This window comes from Thermobia domestica, chromosome 7 (genome assembly GCF_964235325.1).
Source record: "Thermobia domestica chromosome 7, izTheDome1.hap1.1, whole genome shotgun sequence".
Taxonomy (NCBI): Eukaryota; Metazoa; Arthropoda; class Insecta; order Zygentoma; family Lepismatidae; genus Thermobia; species Thermobia domestica.
Genome location: NC_137460.1, coordinates 83147769 through 83174232, shown reverse-complemented (window position 1 = coordinate 83174232; position 26464 = coordinate 83147769). Strand labels below are relative to the sequence as shown.

General features: G+C 37.8%; 1 protein-coding gene across 5 annotated transcripts in view; it reads left to right on the top strand.

Annotated features, from left to right (window-relative positions):
- Positions 1-3653: 3653 nt before the first annotated feature.
- Abl (tyrosine-protein kinase Abl) overlaps positions 3654-26464 on the top strand; it is a 155297-nt gene continuing 132486 nt past the window's right edge. For all 5 annotated transcript variants that reach the window (XM_081764962.1, XM_081764960.1, XM_081764958.1 and 2 more), the window contains exon 1: positions 3654-4035. In XM_081764962.1, coding sequence (XP_081621088.1) covers positions 3909-4035 — 127 coding nt within the window. In that variant the 5' untranslated portion in view covers positions 3654-3908. The remainder of the gene's footprint in view (positions 4036-26464) is intronic.

Below are 26464 nucleotides of genomic sequence, written 5' to 3'. Positions count from 1 at the left end.
AGGGGGGGGAGATTTTTGTCAGGGGGGGAAATCCCTGGCATCTCCCCCGCCAATTCGCACCCTGGTGCTAACTTTATAGGTCCACAGCAATTTGCAAATTATCTGGGAATGATGGGGAAATCCCCTTTTAAAACTAGATACACCATGTAAGTTTTATTTTTTCGTGTTATTTTCTCCTGGAGTAAAAACTGGAATTAGAAAGGAAGGTTTACATGGGTTGTGATGTCAAATAATGGAATTCAAGGAATAATAAACACATATTCCTCCTATTCAGGGCCGCACAGGGGGGATGTATGGCGCAAGCTGCGCCATTGAGAAAAATTTTGGGGTTGATTTTACTCTACTTTCGAACTAGCAATTTTACTGTCGGAATAGCATTAAAACACGATTTTGAGAAGCTAATTTTCAAAAATTTTCCGGGGTGAACCCCCGTACCCCTTGCTTCGATACTCGATGAATGAAGTACCGCGCAAGTAGCCGTATGAAAGGAAAGGTTGGTTCGTTTTAAGAGAGAAGGACCGCCCACAGGAGGGATGAATGGCGCAAGTTGTGCCATCGAGAAAAAAAATTGGGGGAATAAAAAAATTGGGGAAGAATTTTACTCTAATGTCGAATAAGTAATTTTGCTGTCGTCAGAATAACATTGGAACACGATGCGATTTTTTTTTTAATATCGAGAATGAATCCCCCTACTCCCTGCTTAGAAACTCTATGAATGAAGTACCGCGCAAGTTGCTATATGAAAGGATGGCGCCAAGTTCTGGTGAACAACAGTTACAAACACTCAAGTAATCACTTTCAAATTTAGATTTGAAACAACAGTTGTTATTGTTAGAGATATTAAGTAACAACAGTTTTTTTTTCATGTGTGCAGCAATTACGAGTGATTATTTTTACATTTTTTCCAACCCTAAGAAATCGGTTTAAATAGCTTCGTAGTTCACGAAGTCCTTGAATTTAAAGCCCGCGTAATTTAAAGGTTAATCACGACTTTTGGCATCGTTATATTACTAGAAGTATCTGTTTTAAAATCATTGTTCATTGCAGAGTTAAACAGAGTTCTAGAACCTTTTACATTGCAATCCAAAGTAATACCTATTTTTTTTTTAAAGTACAGGATATCACCTTCATTACTCTACTTCTGTTGGGATGGATGGATGGGTGGGCGAGGCCATCCATCGGATGGGCGGTCGCCCACCCCCGCCCACCCTTAATGCCATCCCTGGTGTAGACGAAATACCTGTTGAGTTCTTTTTAGCTGGAGAGGAAAAATTGTGGAACAAGATACACAAACTCATTCTCCTCTTCTGGAATAAGGAGGAATCGCCACAAGAGTGCAAAGAATCAATCGTTATCCCAATTCACAAGAAAGGCGACAAAACTGATTGCGATAATTACCGAGGCATTTCTCTTTTGTCAAAATCCTATAAAATAAACTGAAACATACTGTTAGGAAGATTGACCCCATATGTATATGAAATTATTGAATTTGATTTCAGTTTAGCGTCCCTTTCAGCAGTGAGGTTATATGAGACGTGGACCTAAAACTTAACGTGGAGTCCGAAACACATAAGCTCTCGCCTGGAATCGAACCTGGGTCACCTACGGAAAAGGCGAACGTGCTAACCGCCTAATATGAAATTATTGGAGATTATCAGTGCAGATTTAGGCGAAATCGATTACGCATCGACCATATATTTACTATTCGTCAAACACTCGAAAAGAAATGGCAATACAATACTCTGGTACAGTACATCAATTATTATTTACTATTTCAGAAAGCCCTACGACTCTGTTGTTAGGAAAACATTGTATAACATTCTTACCAAAATTTAGAATTCCGAGAAAGCTAGTTAGACTAAATAGTGTGTGTTTAAATGAATCCCAAAGAAGTCCGGGTAGCAAAATACTTGTCTAGGAGTTTTCACGTCGAGAATGGCCTGAAACATGGAGTTACATTGTCTCCATTATTATACAATTACTGTATGTTCTAGAATAGGCAATGCTATAAGGAAAATCACAGATAGCAACTGCCTAGAACTGAATGTTACTCAACTGGTTATGGCTTATTCTGGTGATGTAAATCTGATAGGGGATGATATGAGGACAATAGAAAGAAATGCAGAGGATTTATTAAACGCCTGTAGGAATGTGGGCTTAGAAGTAAATGCGGAGATAACTAAATGCATGGAAGATTGCGGTGACGTTAATACTGCAAATTGTGGACACGTTAAAATATCAAATAATACTTTCGATAAAATGGATACTTTCAAATATCCAGGATCAACAATAACAGACCAAAATTAGTCTATATCCACGTAGAAACTAAATGTCAACTGAAAGCAGGAAATTTGTGTTATTACAGTATTCAGTCAAAATCTGGATTTCCTTCATGGCTAAGCGGCTTACGTACACGCCTTTGGCGTGGGAGACACGGGTCCCGGCGGGAGCTCATGTGTTTCGGATTCTACGTTAATCAGTAGGCCCACGTCTCATATATCTTAGCTGCTGAACGAGACGTTAAACTCAAAATCAACTCCACTCAGTCTAAAATCTTTTGTCTTCACGAATCCTGTCGAAGAATTTGAAGCTTAAAATATATAAGATGATAATTATGCCTGTTGAACTGTACGGTCGTGTAGGGGTTGCGGTGGCTCAATGGTAGTGCGTGAGGTCCGTGGTTCGATCCCACTTCGTGTCACGTAGACTTTGTGCTGCTCAAACACCAGCTGCGTGGGTCTTCTCTCGTTTCCTCTCACTTTCTTCATTCCACCATTTCGTTCATTTCTTATCATCACCATCTCCTTTAACCTACACCACACATAAAACTCAAAGAATTCATTTCATTTTAAGAAACATAATCGCTTACATTAAGGGAAGAACGTTGCAGACTGAAAGTGTTTAATAAAATCCTAAGGCAAATATTTGAACGGGAATGGGGGACGTCGGAAACTTCATAACGCGGAACTGTTTAATTTATACGGTTTACCTAATATTGTTAGGGTCATGAAGTTTAGGAGTTCAGGTGGGCAGGTCATATAGCCAGAATGGAACAAAGTACAAACATTTTCGGAATTTTAACTGACAATTGGAAAAAGACCATTAGGAAGACCTAGGCTCAGATGAAAGGACAATATTAAGATGGATCTCGTAGAAATAGAAATACAAAGCAGAAACTGGGTCCAGTTTGCAGAAGTCAATGGACAGCTTTGGTGAATGCGACTTAGAACCTTCCGGTTCCATAGGCCATAGAGTTGATTGGTTAGAGCGAGAGAGAAAAAAAAGATTAATGTGTTGAATTCGCCGATAAATAAATCTTTCCAAAAGGTTTCTCAAAAGGAATATAAACATTTTAATATGGGTGGTGGAGACAATAATTAATTTTCTTTTGGTATGCTAACGAAATTTAATTCTCGTATATACTAATAGTATTATTCTTGAGCAGAAAATATATCATTTGCCGTTAATTGAGTACCTGGTCAGCTCAACACAACTCATTACCTACTCATTTTTTTCCATTGAACATTTTTTCTTTCTCATCAATTTGTTGAAAATTAGGGAGTTGGTTGAAAACAAACCGAATAGAATACCCTTGTCTGCTTACTCACTGACTTCCCGACCCTGGACAGTGGTGCCACCAAACGTCAGTTTTCCTAACAAAATAATCGACGTCAAACATGTCAAAAATGGCGGAAGTGTGAGAATGAATGGTGGCAACTTACAGGAGTTGATTTTTTTTTGTAGTCGCTTTTAAGTAGTGTCTTTAGTTTCCATGCGGTGAAGCATATACTATGTTAAATGAATAGGTGCAAAATGAATTGAACATGTTAAGTTAAAAGTGTTCAGAACGGTCGTCAGTGTGGCTCGGCGTGCTGTGCCTCTGGCCGACTGGGGAATGGTCCCAAAACATGGGCGCCCAGCAAGCCAAAGAACGTGTAGTATCAACTGGACCCCTTTCCGTGAGAACGACAAGAAACAAACCAAGACCAAAAGATGGGCGTCAGCAAGTTTCTAACATCTTCACGGAGCACAGTGGTGAGTTGTAGTAGAATATTGACATCTCCCCGCAATATCTACCTATCTGGATAAAAGACAAAATATAAGAAAATCCCATGCAAATATTGTATATTACTCAGTTTTTTCCGTAAGCCATTATTTAACGCTAAACCTGTATCTTTTTTTATATTCCTAAGCTTTGTTGTGCGTCCAGTATTGTCTTTTTAGTGTTGTCATATCAGAGCTGCTTATGTCCATTTCACGAATTAGGGGTGATTCTAATCATGTCTGATCATGTACCGAATTTGCACACTAAAAGTAAATAGAGAATGTATTATCATAGCTTAAAGAATAATAGTCTGTACTCTACGATACTGTATTTTGCCAAGTAAACATAACGTTGCACAGACATATGTAGGCACTTTTGTCGCCTACATAATGAATTGGTAGTAAATAAAACTATTTGATCAGATTTTCGTACACTTGCAAGTGGATTCTAAAGTGGTTCACATAATTGAGGTTGATGAACGTTGGATCTGTACTGAAATGATTGCAGTTTCATATTTTGTGACAGTAAAATTCACTTCCGTATTACAGAAAATCTGCCAGAGATCATTACTGGGCACACTTAGTATCATCAAAGCTTAAGCCTGTAACAGCTGGTATATTTTATCGTTAGTTAGTCAGAGTTAAACCTCTAAAATGTATAAGTTAGATACAATTTTCTCGTATATTAACAGCTGTAAATAACGGTACTCCTCAACTTATATTCAGCCTTGTATTATCAATCGATCCTCTACCCTGTCGTAACACTGCACAGAACGGTACAATGCATTTAAAACCAGAGATTATTTGCTGCGGTATAGACTGGTGGACGGATACATACTAGGTCTAATACGAATACGTACGTGTAATTTATATTTCGTTTATTATTCTAGAAGAAAATTGTAGAAAGTACAGCACAGATCGGTAGGAATTGAAACCACAAATTGTGAGACCAGTTTTTATACTAAGTTAAATTGAGACATTTTCAGCAGAGATTTACACGGCAATTATATGGCCTTTGTACCACAAAATAGGTACAGTATTTTTGAGCTTTAAAACGTTAAAATTTTGTCATTTATCGGGAGATTACTTCCAGTAACTTAGAAAGTGTTCCTCAAGAATTCCTCAGTGCACATTCACTCTCAGAAGACTTCACCGTTTTGCATGTAAATACTGCGTCCAGAAATACGTCATAAAAAGTAGTGTAAATACCACAAACCATCCTATGCTAGATGTTTACAAAAAAGCACAAATATTATCTAACCGAGCAAGGGCAGGATTGCAGCAGGGAGCCCTAGCGGTAACGAAGGGGCGCCCGTACGGAGCAGGTGTGTCAGCGATGGTGGGTATACACGTAATCAACGATGTCGTTAAAACACTAGGTTAGATTAGGTTTTCTTAACATTCACTGCGATTACTTATCTATATGTTGTGGTGTAGGGCTTGAATAAATACTCTGATAAATAACCTTTCATGTGCTTTTTTTCTTTTTTTTCACCATCACTACAAAATTCACGTTTGAATGTGTAACGCTTTCTCCATTTCTTTACTTTTATCGTCGTCGTACATTTACCACACTTTCTGTTTAGTTTCACTAATTTGTGTCTCTTCACAAATCGTGGCAACTCATGTACCTCGTGAACACCTCAGTTAGAAAACTTAAAGTCGAAATGTCAGATCAGTTACATGAAACTGCCATCTTTCACCTACGTTAATTGTCTCATTACACTCTAATGTCTGACGTCAGCATTACCTTCACTTAAAATAGTTTCAGTAAGGCACATCTTTTGACATGTCAAAATAACGCTTTAAACTTGTTTTCTCTGTATGAATTTCACGAGAAATAACCGATTACCCGTTTCTTTCCTGTGAATTTATCGTATTTTTTATTTCTGGACCTACTCTCTGGCACTTAACCTATATGTATATATTAGTCTGGACTTTTCTACCTCAACTGTACTTCCCTTCTCATAATTAGTTCAAGGCTGTGCCCAGAATCGAACCCGGAACTATTAGGTCTCAACGGTACTCGGCAAAATAGTCCTTTTTTATTGTTTAAAGAATATTTCATGCTCCTTGTTGTGTGCGTAAATACGTTTATATACGTAAATATGTCGAAAATTCTTTCATGGAATATGATATGCAAGAAATTTCCTCTCTACTTAAATTTACTTTGAAGTGGATGAACACTGTGTGCGTGAGTTTTCTCGGGGTTCTCTCGTTTCCTCCCACTTTCTTCATTGCACCATTTCGTTCATTTCTCATCACCGTCTTCTTTGGCCTAATCGACACAACTGTGGACATAAAACTTGAGCATTTAAATGTAATTTATTAGCAAAAGAATTTCTGCATTTCATGACTAAGGAATATCGTTGTTTTCTGAAGATGTAAAAGCATGACGTCTCAGTGGTAGGATATGTAACTTCGTGTTACAATTTCTTCAGTCCACTAGCGTTAATTCCACTTACGACGTTTTTTGTCACAAGGTCGTTTTGTCATTGTGTTCAGGGGATGGCGGTGGCTCAGTGGTAGAGTGCTTACCTTTGGTGCGTGGGGTCCTTGGTTCGATGATCTCCGCCCAAGTAAGTTTGTGATGGTTAGTATCGTGTTTGTGGGTTTTCTCAGGTTCCGCAGTTTCCTCCCATTTTCTCATTCCACCAATTATTTCATCATCATTCACTTGTTTTAATTAGCCCCAAGGTCATAGTTGTGGAACGTTAAACTCATTGTCATTACAGGTTGTCATTGCATTCTTTAATAATAGGGTCATGTTGCATGGAACGTTAAACTACTTCTGTTTTCAAGAATTATATTGAGTCGTGAACATAAGGTTAGCTAGAAAACAAGGCAAGGTTGTTAAATGGTTTTTGGAGATTGTGTACGGGTTGTTGAAAATAATTCAATAGCTTTTTTTACTGACTGTTTTGGTCGTCGATTTTTAAGCTGTATACAATCTGCTAGGGTGATTATGCAGCTGAAAAGTATGTTGTTTAATGCCAATAAAGTTTATAGCGTTTTCATTGTGCTGAAACCGATTATTTATTTGCTTACGGATTGTAGATTATTATTATTATTATTAAGTATTCTGCCTTTTGGCAGGTCCTGGACTAATGAGGTTTTTTTTTTTCTTTCTTTTCGTCTTAATTTTCAGATTGGGTCTGGAAATAATTCTTCCATGTTTCTCGATTTTCTGCTTCCTCTTTTAACTCCCAATATTTTCTTTAATTTTTCAAATCATCGATCAATTGTGTTGTTATTCCTCCTGTTCCTCACTTTCCTTCCATCTTTCCCTCTGTAGTGGTATGAAGAAGGCAATTTGTTCGCAAGATGTGTCCAATCCAATCGGTCTTTCTACGAAGGATGAGTGGCTAGAAGCGTCCTCTTCTCTCCTATCCGTTTTAAAACATCTTCATTTGTTACTCTTTCTGTCCACTCTTTCTGTCCATTTTATCTTCGATCTTCTTCCAACACCACATTTTGAAGCTCTCGAAATATTTCTTCTCTTACTTACGCAATGTTCAACTCTCTGAACCATAGCTGGGAGACCCGGGTTCGATTCCCGGCGGGAGCTCATGTGGTTCGGATTCCACGTTAATCAGTAGGTCCACGTCTCATATAGCCTCGCTGCTGAAAGGGTTCTAATAGAGTATCTGAGGCTCACGATAAAGTGCATCTCAAACGGAGGACGAGATGTAAACAAATTTCTAGACCAAAATAAGTGTATGTTTCTTAGTTTATATTTTTTTTTTCTTGTGTGCCAGTTTGAATTTAGGCAAGCCGTACAACACATATGACAAGATGACACTGGAAACAACAAAGATACCCACCCTCATAAAAATACCATTCGTAAATAATGAATGTTATAAAGGTATTGTTTTAATGGTAGAGTCAACTAGAGGAAGACAAAAGATTTTACATAAGGAAGAAAATCGTGAAAAGTAAAAACGTCGAAAATTTCCAATTTAAGAAATTAATAAAAATCCCTCTTTTTATGGGAAAAATCTCTACATCCCGCCTTTCTAAAGAAAGCCAGCATTTTTTTTTTTTTTTTTTTTTTTAACATTTCTAATCCCAAGAAATCTTGTACAGTTGATGATTTGAAGGGAAATCAGCAATACTTCAGTTATTATAAGAACAGTATTAGATTAGTACTAAATCAGTGTTGGAACATTGTACTGATTGTATGTTATTAAAAAGAGCTGTTAATCATTACATCTTCTGTATCCATGGTGGTTGGTACAGACTAGTTCAGTATAATCTGTGGAAGACTCACTAAAATGCTTGAAATCAATTCTTCAAGCTAATATTAAGCTGAATATTTAGGTACGTGCTCATGTTTCAGCAAGTAGTACGAGCAGCTGATTGCAAATGCTGTGATCGATTTTGAGTCATTCAGAAGCTATTAAGCCATGACTGTTCTGCTTCTTTGGATCAATAGTCAATTTCAACGAGGATGAAGAAGTTAATTTTAAGTGCATTCAGGCAGTATACAAAACAGGACGGATCAGGGAAGTAGAAAGAATCTGTCGAGGGTCGAACTGTCACAAGGGGCCGCGGTGGCTTAGTGGTAGAGCGTTCACCTCTGATACTTGGAGTCCCGGGTTCGATCCCAGGCCCAGCCAAGTAAACTTTGTGGTGGACAAACACCGCGTGCGTGTGTTTCCTCGGGGTTTTCCCTTTTCCTCCCACTTTCTTCATTCCACCATTTTCATTCATTACTCATCATCACCGTCTCCTTTAGCCTAATCGGCATAACCGTAGGACGTAAACTCAAAGATTTCATTTCATTTTCGGGGGCCGCGGTGGCTCAGTGGTAGAGCGTTCACCTCTGGTGCTAGGGGTCTCGGGTTCAAACCCTGCTCCCGCCAAGTGAACTTTGTGGTGGACAAACACCGTGTGCCTGGGTTTTCTCGGGGTTCTCCCGTTTCCTCCCACTTTCTTCATTCCACCATTTCATTCGTTACTCATTATCACCGTCTCCTTTAGCCTAACCGGCATAACCGTGGGACGTAAAACTCAAAATTTCATTTCATTTCATTTTCGAACTGTTACAACCCAGAAAGTATGAACAAGTTTTAGAAAAAAGCGAAGTTAACTGACAGATTGTCTTTAATAATAGTGTGCTACCCCATTGACTTTTATATATATGTTAATTAATTTCAGATTTTGAACTTTCTATGCATATGGTAGATGATATTCTCACCATAAACACTGCTTGCTTTCACAAGAAGTGGTACTTGAATTAGTACTTTGCTCATGTAGTAGTATCGTGCAACAAGATTAAATATCAGTTTGAATGTATATAAACGATGTGGAGATAAGATTAATTACATGTGAATATCATTTGTTATTGAACAAGTACTTGTAATGAGATAGGCCTCCTAACAATGATTGTATTGGGTAGGGGAAACATTAGTTAGATTGTTACATTTTATATGATTCTTGCCTATCTGATTTTATTCCTCCAGATTTTTCTATCTGGACTAAGAAGAACTATACAGGTTGTCGGAGAAGTCTCCATACCCTTAGGTTTCAGTATCACAGAGAATAATGTCAGTGTAATTGTAGTTATGGTATTAGTAACTGCCTTCACGGTCATAGACAGCACTGTCTGATATCTCAGCACTCAAGATCACGTGGAGCATTTCAGTTGTGAAGCCATGACTGATGGTGGGTAGTTGCAGTTACACAGTTGAGGAACGGTTAGCACAAATGACTGCACATAGGGCAAACAATGACCCCGTAAAGAACCCCTGCTGGATTGGAAGAAAATTGTGTTTGCTTCAGGATGTGTCAAAGACCGGACGTGGTGGGCGAAGAAAACGCATGAAGGGATGTGCTGTTGCTTGATCAATTGTGGTATCCACGGTAGAGCGCATTCAGATATACTGCATATGCAAGTGCTCAATTATAGTATGTACGATATAAACTGAAATTACGCCAACATTACTCTCTGTGATTGTCAAACCTAGAGGTATGGGACTTGTCGGACATTTTGTATTGTGTGGATCATCAACGTTATGCTTTTATGAAATGATTCGCCTCCTATTTTTTAAAAGGGATCATAACATGATGCCATTCTCTTGCTAATAATAGTAAATAAACTTTTGTGCCTGCAGTTTTATCGTGATTGATGAGAATCACAAAATTTGCATTGATTAGATTAGATACTGTGATTGTAGAAGAGATAAACAACAAAGTGGAAGAATATGAAAGCAGCCCAAGAAGGTTATGCAAATTGTCTTTGCCACTACAAAATCCATATTCCGTGACGAATCCGAATATGACCAACTTGAGGTGTACAAACAACAGATAGATAAGCTTCTGAAATAGATACTTCCGGATCCATCGTAATCGATGCATACATTAAATGATGTAAACATCTATTCACTGTAATGTTTTAATTTGGAAACTGATACCGAATAATTTCGAGGGAAGTTGTTTGTGTATATAGAGTTTATATTTGTTAGGTGACTGAACGTTTATCGATAAACAGTTTATATCATAATTGATAGTCTGTGATACACTTACATTAGAGAAGTTGAAATATAACTCCCCATATGTTACGTTCATAAATCTAGACTGCGCGGAAGAAACCGTATGTCAAAAAATACAGGTTTTCAGGAGGCGATTTTTTATTTTACCAAGCATAAATATGAATCAGTTATACGAACTGTACCAAGACGCGATTATTCAACTCACGTTTAGAATTGACATATACCAAGTTAACCGGAGGTGAAGCATGACACATAGATCCTCCAATTTTGACTTATCTCATTTTGGCCAATTTCTGACTCTGTTTCTCTCGCTAATCTCTCTCTCTCTTGCTCTCTCTCTCTCTCTCTCTCTCTCTCTCTCTCTCTCTCTCTCTCTCTCTCTCTCTCTCTCTCTGTATTATATACTTCTGTTTCTGTTACACAACTTTCGGTCAGCGAGATGAATGGCGTATTTTAGCAACCTCCGATCTTCTAAGATAGAGACTAATAAAATATATACCTACTTTTGCATTCTCCTGTATATATAAAGTGAAAGGAAGTTTTGTTTCTATAATTTGACATACTAATAATAATTACTATTATTATTAATATTTCTAAAAAAGAAAAAGGTCTAAACTTTCTATAATTTGTAAAATACATAATGACTTTCGTCCAGTAATAATATAGAATTCTTAAGATGTCATGAAATCTCAACGCCTCCTGGGAGTCGTTAATCCCATGTTGAGAATCACTGATTTAAACTACCTCAACAATGCATAATAAAGGAACAATTCACATAGGCAGTATCTAGTTTTTTTATATGTAAGTTAACTAATAATAGTTGGCTAAAGTCTTTTTTCTTTCTTTCTTTTCAGATACAAAATCACTTAAAAATATTGAAATTTGAATTTATATGGCTTCTCCATTTTGATTTAATAGCATCAAAATCAGAAAATCGTTCTTCCTGTTTCCTGCCAAGTTCAAATAGAACGTGCTGTTATAGCTTACAGTGTTATTCATAGTAACGTCATTAATGCTTACCACGTACGAAATGAAACGATTACCGTGTACAAAGCCACTGGCAATTCTTTGATGTACAGTAATAATTTGACAGAATGATGTGTAACGTATGATATATAAATAGTAAAAATAATACCAGGTGAAGTGTTTGGCAGAAAATTCAACATAGCACTACCGGTCAGTGACTTTGCCTATCAACAGCCTGGAAAAATACTGGAGTGATTGGCAGTAAGTTCCTCCTTCGTTTTGTTCACAGTATGTGCAATTGTCTGTCAGACACCAGCTTTGCTTAACCGCAGAATAAAGCAATCCATGAATATTTATACTTCTTTCTTTTGTAATTACCCATTTACGGTTGGTCAGAGTGGTTTAGCCATATTCATGATAACTAGCAAACTCGCAGGTTCTGCGGAAGCGCAGGACAATATTGTTGTCTGAATGATTGAATATGATACAAAATTGAAAATATTTATGGCTAGCAAAGTAGTTTTAATAACACGTTAATAATATCTTTAATTAAAAATTTCTCGATAATTACCCGAATTTAAGACGTCCTTGAATCTAAGATGCACCCCAGTTTCGCTGGGTCAAATTAATGAAAAATAGTAATATGTTCCGTTTTTACTATTACTAAAGCGCTCTTTGATATTTGTTATTTTTCGGTGATTTTTATATTTCCCTTTCCATGTTGCGGGGCGCGACATGATAAAAATTATCCCAGGCCCGAATGTCATGTATGTTGAAAATTTGATCAAGATCGGTTGGGTGGTTCAAGAGTTATTAAGTTTTATTTCTTTATATATATATATATATATATATATATATATATATATATATATATATATATATATATCCCCTCTGTTGTATTTTATATATACATATATATCCCCTTCTGCCCTAAGTTCTATCGTCAAAGGGATATGATGAAAACTACCCCATGTCCGAACCTCATCTATATTGATAAAATTTGATCAAGATCGGTTCGGTGGTTTAGAAGTCACAAAGACAGTCATTTTTTTTACTTATTTTTTTCATATGTTCCCCCTTCCCGTCCCCTACATTGTGCCATCAAAGTAAAATAATGAAAACATTCCAGGTCCGAATCTTATCTATTGTTGAAAGTTTGATCGACATCGGTCCGATGGTTTAAGAGTCAGGGGCGGATCCAGGAGCAACTTCTGGGGGGGGGGAAGGGCGGTGGATTGTCGTACTGTTACTTTTAAGGGCTCCAAACTTTGGGATAGGTTTTATTTATATATATAAAATAAGGAAGTTTCCTCTTCTGGGAGGGGGGGCGATCGCTCCCCCTGGATCCTCCCCTGTTAAGTGTTAAGTTTTATTCATTTTCATATATTTATCCTCCTCCCCTTCCCTCCCCTAAGTTCTACCATCAAAATGAAATATGTTGAAGATTTGATTGAGATCGATCGGGTGGTAGATTAACTCACGAACATGGTCACTTTTATTTTCATATTTGTAGATTTTTGTATATCTCCCCTTCTCCCCATTCCCTACGTTGTTCCGTCAAAGTGAAATGGTAAAATCCTTTCCAGGCACGAACGTCATTTAGTTTGGTCGTTTGATTGTTGAAAATTTGATCGAGATTGGTCGTTTGATTCAAGAGTTAAGTATATATATATATATATATATATATATATATATATATATATATATATATATATATATATATATACAGATGGTGATCAGAAAAATGGAAACAGCTGTAGTTGGCAACACGTCAGATGTATGGGTTGGCAGTGGTGTCGTGGCGCCCGCAGCGCCGGACCGCTGGTGGCGGTGTGTTAGGTCTGTCTCCATACTACGTCAGGCGCAGTGGAACAGCAGTGTCCAGTGGCTGCAGCAGACGGAGGTAGTGTAAAATGGGAGACCTCTCAGATTTTCAAAGAGGGCAAATTGTTGGTGCGCGGTTATGTGGAGTAAGTGTGACGGCAGTGGCTACTGTGTTAGGTGTGTCGTGTGGGACAGTGTCGAAGGTGATGATGGCCTACACAACACACTGGAAAACCACATCGGGGAAGCGGAACAGTGGGCGGAAGAAAATCATGAGTGACAAGTCACGCCGGGTATTAAAGCGCATTGTTACACAGAACCGTCGTGCCACTGCGGAGCAAGTGACGGAGGAACTCAATCAGCACCTCCCCCACCCTGTTTCGACAATCACAGACCGCCGCGAATTACATGACATGAACTTACGGGGTCGTGTTGCACGGGCCAAACCGCTCATGAGGGACCATAACGCTTTCGCACGCCGCAAATGGTGCCGCGACCATGCAACTTGGACCGTTGAGGACTGGAAACGTGTGATATGGTCGGATGAGTCATCCTTCAACCTATTCCCAACCACGGGCCGTATTTATGTGTGGAGAACGCCCAAAGAAGCTTATGATCTGCAGTGTCTCCGCCCATCTGTGAAACATGGCGGCGGCTCGGTGATACTGTGGGCCGCCATATCATGGTTTTCATTGATTCCTGTGGTCACACTTAGCGGACGAATCAATGCCAACGATTATGTCGCAATTTTAGGAGACCACTTGCATCCTATGGTCCGGATGTTGTACCCGGACAATGACGCCATCTTCCAGGATGATAATGCACACATTCACACAGCTGGCGTTGTTGCAGCGTGGTTTGAGGAACACCGGGATGAAGTTCAACACTTCCCCTGGCCCGCCCGATCTCAACACAATTGAACATCTGTGGTCCGTCTTGGAAACACGACTCCGGCGACGATTTCCACCTCCATCCTCTCTCACAGAACTGGCCGATGCTCTGCACGAGGAATGGTGTAAAATTCCACTTGCTACCATTCACGACCTCTATGCCTCCATCCCACGTCGCATCAAGGCTGTTCTGAAGGCGAAAGATGGCCCGACACCATATTAATCTGGTAAGTTGTAATTTCGTTCAGGTGTTTCCTTTTTTCTGATCACCATCTGTATATATATATATATATATATATATATATATATATATATTGTTCAAGAGATTAAGAGTCACAAACATAGTCACTTTCAATTTGGATCTGAAGTTTTTTGTTTACAGACACCGCTATTAATATATAGATGTTCTTGAAAGTAGATTTGGAAGCTGCGAAAGATATGAATACTCTTGCATAGTATGGAGTAATGTATATTATGTCCTGTCGGAACAAAATAGCAAAGGATGTTGATCGCAGTCTTTTATCTGACTTGCCGATTAGCTTTAACTTCATCATGTTTTAATTTCTAGAAAGCAGTCAATTTAAAGCAAAAGTATGTTCTCGTCAGTGCTGGAACGAGTTATCCAGTCGTAAGAAGCTCTTCTGTTTAAGAAGTTTGGTTTACCAAAAACTCTTTTATGTACTTATTGTACGTTCGAGAGGTACAAAATCTCTAGAACTACTTGATGAATCACCATCAATTTTGGCCAGGTTATACATGATCAAAAGTTAAGAATCGAGTGTCTTTTATAGGTATATATGTAATCTATTCAGTTGATCCAGGGTAGGGTAAAAAATAATAATAAATAAATAAAAACTCAAATTCCTATGTATTCCTATAGGAGAAATTATATGTGATCATCCTTGCTCGATAGACACCCACAATACCGTTGAGATTAGCGGGTTAGTGTAATGTTCAGAATGAAAATATTAATCTGTTCGTGGAATACAATGCTCACATGAAACTCAACTTCCTGCTCGACAAATCTAAATACTTAAGTATTTTCAGTTATCAAATACATACTTATCTTACTGAATGTTTTAAGTAGGGGATTGGAAGGTGAGTGGAAAGCTAGGATTTGAACTTCAGTTTTCACGTTGTGTACACTGTCATACTACCGCTTGTTCATCCATTTGAATCAGTTGTCTGAATAGGAGTAGTAATCAGATTGTATTTTATTTAAATAACTATTATCTTAGATAATGTTTACATATTTCTTATTTACAGTGAATAGTAGGAAATCTAAATGTAACCGACAACAATGAAATTAAATAAACAGTTTTTCAATACATTGCCCATTATTATTAACATTATTTACGAGTAGTATGTACCTAGTAGATACAATCTGCCAAGTACACAATTCGTAAATACAGTGGACTCCCGAGTATCCGGCGTAATATGGCGGAAGGCAGGAGTTCTATTAAATCATTTCTTTGCGTAATCCATAGTCACTACAATTTTTTTTGTTTCTTTATCACCTATAATCAAATCTTCACTATAGTACACTTAAAGCATTCTCCAAGAACAATTCACGAATAGTACTGTACGTACTGCACAGTTGTAATTAGATTCAGCGGCAAGCATATTGGTCCGTTACATATTGGCGGAACAATGAACAAGGAGCAGAACGCTGCTCTTTCCGTGTCACAACTTGTATTTTGCACATTACATGAAGGAGGATCATATCAGACGCCTGCTTCCAATGCCTCGGCAATGTTGTCAATGCAATACCTTGCCTTCCACATTTAATTACGATAAAAGGAAACTAGACTGGATAGTATGGAGGCAGGATAGCCACGAGCCGGATGCTCGTGAGTCTAGTGTAACAATTTCTTCGTGTAAAATTATATTAACAATAAACTGCCCATTATCGTTGGTGGCGAACGATATAATTTTTAGCGCTACAAAAGTTCATTTTTTTTCTCTCGAAAACTATGCATTAAAGCTACAGCTCGATGGTTGCTTTGTTCAGCTCGATGTGGTCTATCAATTGATGCATATCTTATTTTCGGGCAATATTTTAGTTACACGGAAATTAAAATTTAAGAAGTTATATCTCATGAATTGTTCTATGTACTGTCCTCATACTAGCGTAATAATGAAGAGCCGTAATGAGAGTATATTTCGGTATCAGTTTCATCTCAATAAGTTTACGTGATTCTCGCACGCCGTACATTTTTAAGGTTACGAAGAAATTAGTTTTTGTCCATTTTCGGGATCGATTTTTTGGATCTTATCTTTCGACAAACTCTCTTTCCGTTAGGCTTTAGGGCATAGTGGCTTACCGCTACAGATCTCACCTCTGGTATGGGTTTGTGGTGAACAGAATCGTCCCCCCCCCTTTTTTTTTGAGTTTTTACATTCTCATTCCAGCAATCCATTCATCAGTGTTCGTTTACGTTTACCAGCCTTCTGTAGCGTAGCCGACAGGGCATAAGCGAGGAATCTCATCTATGGTGAGCTCCCTCGTGGTTATATGGTTAGCGTACGCGACTTTGGTGCTGGGGACTGTTTGATTTCCGCCGGAGCTCATGTGCTTCGGACCCCACGTTAAGTGTGCGGATAGGTATCCAAGGGCCGGATTAAAGGAGAGGCTTATGGAGGCTATAGCCCCGGGCCTCCAGGTGGACAGGAGGTTCCACTTTGATCAAAATCTCAATTAGCTATCTAAAACGAATCATGGAGATACAATCATCATCATAAAATAAAATATGATCAAAAATATGAAACATATTTCCTTAACTTTCCTACTGTACTTTCACAAAAATGTATTAGGTGAAGTCAGTAGGGACAACATTTTTTTTTTCTAGCCCTGGGCCTCCAGACGAGTTAATCCAACCCTGCAGGTATCATGTAGTCTCAGTTCTGAAAGGGACGCTAAACTTCAATCAACCAACCAATTTATTTATGTACCGTACTTCAATGTCAGTATCAAGTTAGAGAAGAAATGTTTACAGAGCTTCGAAATATGGTGTTGGAGGAAGATGGAGAAGATAAAATGGACACAGAATAACAAGCGAAAATGTTTTAAAACAGATTGGAGAGAAGGGGGTGCTTTTAGCCAGCATCCTTCCTAGGAAGGCCAATTGGATTGGACATATCTTGCGAAAAAATATATCTTCTTCATACCGCCATAGGATGAAAGATGGAAAGAAAGCGAGGAATAGGAAGAAGAAGAATACAATTGATCGATGGATTGAAGAATAGAAGAACATATTGGGAGTTAAAAGAGGAAGATGAAGATTGAGAAATCTGGAAGAAACATTTCCAGGCTCAAACCGTAAAAATTCTAATTACCATATATATATATATAATTGTGCGGAACAAAGGCGGGTAAGCTAAACTCTGATCTGTACGCGTGCTCATGTGCTCAAGGTAAACTAGTCCAAACGTAGGTTATATTTTTATGTTCCATTAATTTTCTTAGAAATTGTGAGCGTATTTTATACAATGAAATGAGGAAACTCATTTGACTCTTGGCTATAGTGTGTACTCGTTACAGGTTATAGTGCAAATAATTAAAAGATCACACTGGTGAATGGGGCGTGGTGTTCAATTTGGATGTGTAATGTTGAAAAGACGCCTATGGATAGGACGGGGAAGCAACGGTGCCGATTTCTATATAATTTTGGGGAAAGTGGTCTATGATCCTATCAAATATATCTATATCCTGGAGTCCTCAGCCCGTCACGATCCGCGCCCATATAGGGAAGGAGGAGATGAAAGGACATGTAAGGCAAGATCTGAGTTATTTATGTAATAAAAGTCCTATCTGAATGACAGTGGCACACGAGAAATTTCACTGATAGGCTTGAACTTAGCGCTACCTAAACTAATAGTCCTTTAGAACCTTGTGTTACGTGTGTTTTACGTTTCAAAGGCACTACCATTCAAACTTAGACGTAGGTGGAGTTAATATAGCATATATATTATTTTCAGTTTCTTAAGCAGGAGGTCTAACCTGCAAATGCGATAAAGGATGTCCCTGTTCGTAATGATGATTCCTAATAGTATTGGAGAGTATCAAGGTATTTGATGGGTATTGAAAAGTTAAAAAAAAAAAAAAAAAAAAAAAAACCCTTAATCCATTCATTCATATCACTTGGAACTTGAGAGCGAATTAGTGTAGTAGAGAAGGGCATGGTGGTCTTAGTCTATCTACCTATCATGTATGATGGATGAAAAAATCCTACTCTTGTCTGGGACCACGTAAATAATAGGTTCTTTCCTTTGTAACCTTGCTGTTGCGTAAGGAGGAAAAGCAAATTTAATCACTAAATCCAGCTTGGAGACGCACAGAGGAACTGTGGTGATTTCTAACTTAAAATGAATGCTTGATTGCAAACTTAAGCGTAATAAATTGTCAATCAGTTACCTAGTGCAACGAAAGTAATACTATTGTCAACAAGTTGTTGATAAAGCAGTCATTCGCTTTTATTGAGATCAGGAATTGGTTTTGTTTACTTTGCTTAATCGTCGTTCTCATTTTTTTTTTTTTTTTTTGAAGGTTCTTTTTATCGTATAGGTCCAGGAAATTGCCCAGAAATAAAATTATAGTGAACACATTGTTTTTAACGAAGTCGTTAATTTATACTGTGGCTGACCTGGTGATGCTATCGCAACACTTCCACTTTCTTCTCAAGCCTCCTTGTGGCTAACGTCTGTTGTTTTGGTGTGATCGACCTGAGTTCGACTCTGGTGGGAATGCTTGTCTCGGATACCAATGGAATATTGATTCGGATTCAGTTTTAAGCAGTAGGTCGCATCTCGTGTAACCTCAATATTGAAAACGGTTGCTAAACTCAATCCATTCAATTAACTCTCTTCTCAAGTCGATGGTTATTCTCTACAAATGTGTCGAGTTGTTCTATAAAAGGAAAACCTAGTATTGGCAGAATTAACCAACATGGGCAGGTGTGTTATCGTGATGTATGAGCTAGTAATAGTAAAATGCCTTAAATGTTATTGTACTTTAACATTCAGAGGATCATGAAATGCAGAATATTGTTACCTGATTAAGATTAGAGTTTTTCCTAATTGGAAGGACGAAAATGAAAATCATTGCAGGGATTGACTGTAAATCCATGTTAAGCAATATCAATCAAAAGTCGTCAGTGGTGATTCCTATCTTCATAGTCTTAGAATCCCTTATCACTTTGAAATCAGAGGTTTAGCAGTATATTCTTTGTCAATAAGAGGTCCTTGATGTATTCAAACGGTTTGTGTGCTGTCCTGTGTATCACTGCTTAATGAAATATCTATGTTCTTAAATTATTGCCGCTCACAAGGGGGTATTGCAAAAGCAGCATATGGGAAGAAGAAAATTTCATCTAAAAGTAAGGAGTGTGTATATCACCGTTATAAACAAACAAACAATAGATATAATCTGCTAGTTAACAGTATTTTCCGATATAAGTAACAATTTCTTCCGGCAAAATACATACTTTCTAACGCCATGATAAGGTTCTTTTTTTTTTTTTTTTCCTACTTATTAGCCTTTAGACGACGAAGGGATTTAAATGCCGCAGCCCCTTTTATACGGCGCCATTTAAAGTGTTTTCGTAAGAGTTTACAAACAAGTCCATATCTTCACCCCTATTTATCCTAGGATCATGGTTCATACCTCATTCTCTTCAGAATGAAGCTGGCTTTCAAATGGTACCACTTGCATGCTCGTACCATATACCAGGAGAGGGGAAAATGATGTTAAAGGGAAAATTTCGGGGGGGTGGAATTTTTTTCCACACTTTGGGCCCCTCTGAAACGGCCCTGTGTGAACATAGATTTCTCGAAAAAATCTGATAAATAGTACTTGGTATACTGAATGTGTGTGCGAAATTTCAAGTTTATATCTTGAATACTAAGGGCGGGAGAAATTTTATCAATAATTCCCACAATGCCCCAAATTACCGCAAAACACCATGATCTCAGGTAAAAAATTTCCTGAGACATCTCTATTTACCCTAGAACTATAATCCGCCAATCATTCTCTTCAGAATAGAACTGCCTTTCAGGCGGTACCATTCACATGTCTCCGTCATGTATCTAAGGCGGGAAAATCCCGAAAAATGGATTTTTTGGTGTAAATATCCCTTTTTTCAACTTTTAGCCCCTCTGGCTCCCCCCTGTTTTAACGCAGAAATCTGAAAAAATTCTGTTAAATACTACTCGGTGGACTGAATGTTTGTGCACAATTTCAATCTTCTAGGTGCAAAAATAGGCCCGCAAAAAATTATATATACCGACAATGTCCCATATTCCCCTATACAGAAGTATATTTTGATAAAAATTCCCTGACACATCCCTAATTACCCTAGGGGCATGTTTCGCCCATCATTCTTTTCAGAATAAAACTGCCTTTCAGACGGTATGACTCACGTGTCTCCATCATGTATCTAAGGCGGGAAAATCCCGAAGAAAGGGATTTTTTGGGTCTAAATATCTCTTTTTTCAACTTTTAGCCCCTCTGGACCCCCCCTGTTTTAACGCAGAGATCTGAAAAAAAATCTGATAAATACTACTAGGTGGGCTGAATGTTTATGCACAATTTCAATCTTCTAGGTGCAAAAGTAAGCCTGCCAAAAATATATGTATACCGACAATGTACCATATTCCCGTATACAGAGGGATATTTTTGAAAATTCCCTGAGACATCGCTAATTACCCTAGAATCATGGTTTGCACATCATTTTCTTTAGAATAGAACTACCTTTCAGGCGGTACCATTCACATATCTCCATCATGTATTTAAGACGGGAAAATCCCGAAGAAAAGGATTTTTTGATAAAAATATCCCTTTTTTCAACATTTTGCCTCTCTGGATCCCCCCCTGTTTTAACGCAGAAATCTAAAAAAAAAAATCTGTTAAATACTACTCGGTGGAGTGAATGTTTGTGCAAAATTTCAATCTTCTACGTGCAAAAATAAGCACGCCAAAAAATAATGAACATAGGCTTAATAAAAGAAAATATATATTTGAGAATTATGACGTCATCACCTCCTATGTCTCGACGCAGAAAGGTGTGAAACCATACGTAAGGTCTTCTACAATGCCCCTGGACTTGAAAAACAAAAATAACCCGGACGAAAAAGCTCAAATAGGAGAGTTATAATGCAATGTACCATGAAATACCCAAAGGGATAGAGTGTGGACTGTCTGGACAGAAACACTCACACACACACACAAACGCATTCACACACATACTTTTTCCCTTATCTCATCAACATCATTGGTAATAAACACCTCGAAGTGTAAGCTGAGTTTCTCACAAGAGAAACAATCTCCTCGTGTCAGCAGAAATAATTGATAAGCAAGCGGTCACAAAAGTCAACCTGAAGAAATGAAAAAAAAATAAAGGGAGGAAAAGTAACCAATTTTTTGGTTTGTTTGGGTTACAACTGGTGAACCATTTTTCTGTCACGTGTTCCTTTGATCGTTTTAGAACACACAAATGCTAGCAGCGGAAGGTTTGATGCAGGATAGCCAGTGCTACATTAGTTATTGGTCTGAATAATTTTTTTGGTCGAAAAAGACCAAACCGTATATTCAGCCAAAATCGCTATTGGTCGAAAACGACCAAGTTCGTCGTCTAAAGGTTAGAAAACTACGAATTAGGTCTGCAGTTACCACCAAGCATATTATTGTATTCGACTCGAGATGACCTATCGACCGATATAGGTATTATTTTTCGAGAATGTTTTAGTTTAAAAAATTAAATAGAGATGGGTAAAGACTTCTTTTGGCTAATGATAATCATAAAAAGCAAGTGTGTTCATATGATGTGACGTTCAAGCATTAAACGTTCCTAAGATGCATAGGGCCTACGTAAAATATTGTAGCAAGCCACATAAAGTACTCCGCAGATAGAGTATGGTTGTTGATATTCTGCCAGTTTAGACAGTTTTTTCGAACTCGTATCAATAATTTTACCATGGTGAGCTTCATGAACCACACTACACGAATGTTGTTGATAAGCTTATTAACCATGGTATTCACGAGAACAAGAAGTACAATGGTTCGTGAAGCGCTTCGTACTAAAATTGTTATTGCAAATTCGAATATATATATATATATATATATATATATATATATATATATATATATATATATATATATATATATATATAAACTGACAGAATATCAAAACCATACTTCTCGGAGATTTGAATGTGACTTGCTACAATATATCTATATATTTCATATGTAACATTTAGTGTTTGAACTTCATGTTCACACGATGTACTGGCTTTTATGAACACTTTACATTTTATGATTATCATAGGCGGAAAAAGGCCGATTTTTATTCACTTCCTTTAAGAGTTAGATGATAACATAGTAACTCCGTAAATTTTATGGAGGAAACGGAGGAACCCACTGGCACGATGTTGTTGACTAGAAACTCACTTCGATTGGAATCAAACGACGACCTTCTAGCATAACAGGGAAGTGCTCTACCAGTGAGACGTCATGATCCCAATGCGTGAACTTTTGTTTGATGTAAAATACATATTTTTTTTTGCGGATGTGTTCTGTATGTTCGTTATATTCAATTTTGATCTGCCTGTTTTTCCTCCAGTGGTACACAATTTCAATTTTGCATGAACTTCTTTTTCTTGTTGATACTCTAAAATCCATTATTCTTCCTTGTGTGAGAAAAAAAGGAGAGACTGGATGGTTTCGTCATACTTGTTAGTGGTTATGGACCTGTTAATTCCATATTCCATTCGGGATTCGTACGAAGTCGTAATTTTCAGTTAGCGATAAAAAGGAGTATTTATAGTGGGTTGATTTTAATCCCTTTCAACATCTAGGCGTGGACTTGCGTCTTAACGAAACAACATGGGATCGTAAGTAATGTTTTAAATCAAGCTCACATTCCGTTTTCCCCCTATTCCTGACAACTAATAGGGTAAATGTGCCAGTCCTCGACCACCTAACTCATTTTCTTATGGTCCTTAATCGTTTTTCACTCAATGGAACAACTTAGGAGGATGCAAGTAGCTCACATGTGTTCCTAAAACTATATTTTATCTATACTTTATCCAAAACTGAGATAACTTATTCCATTTATGTAATATTAGTCGGGGAAACACCAGTAACTGATTTCTTTTAGTGTTCGACCATTTTTCGTTAATGTTCGACCACCTACTGTTTAGTCATCGACCACTACTCGGCTAATGTGCTTTTAATTACAGTACGAAGGCTAAAGCATAACTTTACCAAACTAATAGCATCCGTAGATGTTACATCATTAGTTTTTCAGGTATGACTTCGCAGTTTCGCACAACATTCACTGAGATTAATTAATTTTGTGATAGTTTTGTCAACAAAGGGACCACCAAATTCATTTAAGGTTCAGTGGAATGCAGCACCAAACATACTTCATCTTCTCTGGGTTGAAGGGGTATAAACCCCATCTTCTAAATTAGTCTTTAATTACTAATTGTGTTTTTACCTTGTATATCACTCTTTTAATTAGTGGTGCAGAAATGACACGTGTAACATTTTACTCAGTTTCCATGTAGAACTCTCGAAAACCATTTGAACACTGATACCTCGCAGGGTTGAAGAATATGTGTGCTGTTTGGTAGAAGGCAGTAGAGTACTATAGCATGGCTGGAACAAAATTCGCTGACTTCCATTGCCAAGTGAGTCTTGTGGCCGTCGATTAGCAGAAGGACTGGTTTCTTAATAGAGAAATCATTCACCCATTTTAGGAAGCCGTTTGCTATCCATTCGTAGTGTTTCACTTCGCATCCAGCCGCTACCTGACCTGACCTGCCTATGAAAATTTCTGAAGAAACTAAACTGATGACGTCTTTTGGAAGATGTCTTACATACAGATATACGACCATCGGGGATACAATTTCTCCTGCTGCGGAAAAATTGCAAATCAGTGTTAATGTTTCTTTCTCGTTGCCCTTCACCTCGTACATATTTTTCCGCGCTTTGGACTGCAACGCGTTTCCTGATTTGTAACACAGTTGAAAGCTGGATTCATCAGCATTAAATATTCGCTCAGAATCATTTAGAATATCAGATTGTCCCGTTTGTTTCAAGTATTTCTCAAGGTCTTAACACTACAAGCGAATGTTTTCCTCGGTTCGAGCGTACCGCGTCTTGTTCAAAGTATAGGGACACAATTTGTGGGTGTCTCCTCAAGTAAGTGTCGTGCCAGGTTTCACCAGCTTGATTGTCTTTGAACGGCGTTTTGCGTTTTTCTGAATCGACAATTTTTTAACACTGTTCAGAAGATCGTATTTCTTCTGTAGAAAGCCCTTTTGCTCATATTAAGGAGCCAGTTTGCTAATCCCTATTCTTCTTTCTGTGTTAGGTATGGTTCTGGATCTATTTTTCGCTTTTTGGGACTGTGACCATGAAATTTATCCATCAGCGTTACCCGAGGAATTCCATAGATTACTGATGCCTTTCATATGGAGCGCTTTTTATTTTTTTATTATTTATTTATTTACTAGCAGCGTTCACCCCGCTTCGCTGCGGTCACCCCGGAACGCAATAAACTTTGTTACTTAGATAATTTTTACTTTTTCGCTTTCAAGTGATATGATAAAAACCATAGAAGATTGCAGTAAATCTTAACATTATATCGCCTGTCATTTATGTTAACCCGCCCCGCTTCGCTGCGGTCATCCCGGTGCTGGCATATTGTAAAAGTGTCTGTAAAAATAAGCAAATCAATTAAAAAATTTTAAACAGAAGATTCAAGCTATTTTCCGCTGTATATCGCCTGTCATTTATGTTAACCCGCCGAGTGACACGGTCATGCGGGTTGCATATAAATACGTTTATTTTTACCTATGATGAACTAATAACAAAAGATTTGTACGTTATGGACACTTGAATGGTCAATTATCTCAAGACACTGGTAATTAAAAATTAAAGTGATATGATAAAAACCATCTAGGGTCCAAATCCTAATAACCCCCCAAAAATGAAAGAAATTGGTTCAGCCGTATTAGCGTGATGAGCGGACAAAGGATTTTGTACGTTCTCTTTTATATATATAGATTTATTTATTTATTTATTTTGCAACAAACCTCCAGAGCTTTTTGTGGATCCTCGTTTAAATAAGCTGGCAGTTTAAGCTTAGGCCTGCTCACTCATTATCTCTGAAATAAACAAAAATTCTTAAGGACATGCAAGGAAAACAGATGTATTCCAGACGTAAGCTGATAGTAGCTATTCCGCTAACAATATTGAATGCGTTCCACCACGAAGCGAGAATAGTGTAGTACAGTATTAAACGAATTAGGCCAAATATAATAAATTTATTATTCAAATTAAATGTCATATCCTATCAGTGCCGTTAATTTTCCATGAAAATGTTGGGAAACTAAATGAATATTCAGTTACTTGAATTTGAATTTATTTTATGGCCTTTAGGCATCTACGGTTCCGACCGGGATAGGATGGGGGAGAGGATGTTGGACGTTAGACGGCCAGGGCCTATTTTGAAGATACCATCCCAGCATTTGCCTGGTGTGACTGAAGAAAAACCCAAAAGAACTCAGTCAAGATGGTCGACCGCTGGGATCGAACCGAGGACCTTCCGAATGCTAAGCCAACGCTTTACTATTTTTTCAAAGTTCGTCTCAGCCGAGACATTAAGTCTGAATGCTCCTCGAGCCAATTGGAGGTAATCCAATCCTTACAGGGACACGAACACAGAAATATCGAGGACAATTAAAAATACCCTTGCTCTTGAGAGGGATTCGAACCCTCAGTGGATTGCCTCTTCACCATTACCACTGAGCCACGGCCATTCCGTGAATATTCATGTATTAACGGTAAAACTCAGCAGATGATTATACAAATGTAAATTGATCACTGAATTAGTGTTTGAATCAAGAAATTCTGCAAGAAAATACAAACGCAAAGCATGGTCGGACACTGAGAAAGAAACAGCTAATCTTCGACCAGTACAAATGTATTACGAAAAGTAGTGGTCGAACACTAGTAAATGTTTTCGTATTCCATTATAACTTCAGAATTGGTAACTAGGTACTCATTTCATGCAGATGAATCGAAAGTTAGTCGTTATTAATATTTCTACAATTTTTCAGTGCTCGACCACCCTGTGGTCGAACACTAGTTAACAAAGTATATTTCATAAGTCATTGTCCGACCACTACATTTTATTGATTTATTCTTCGTACCTTACAGTTATCACTAAAATTTAATTACTA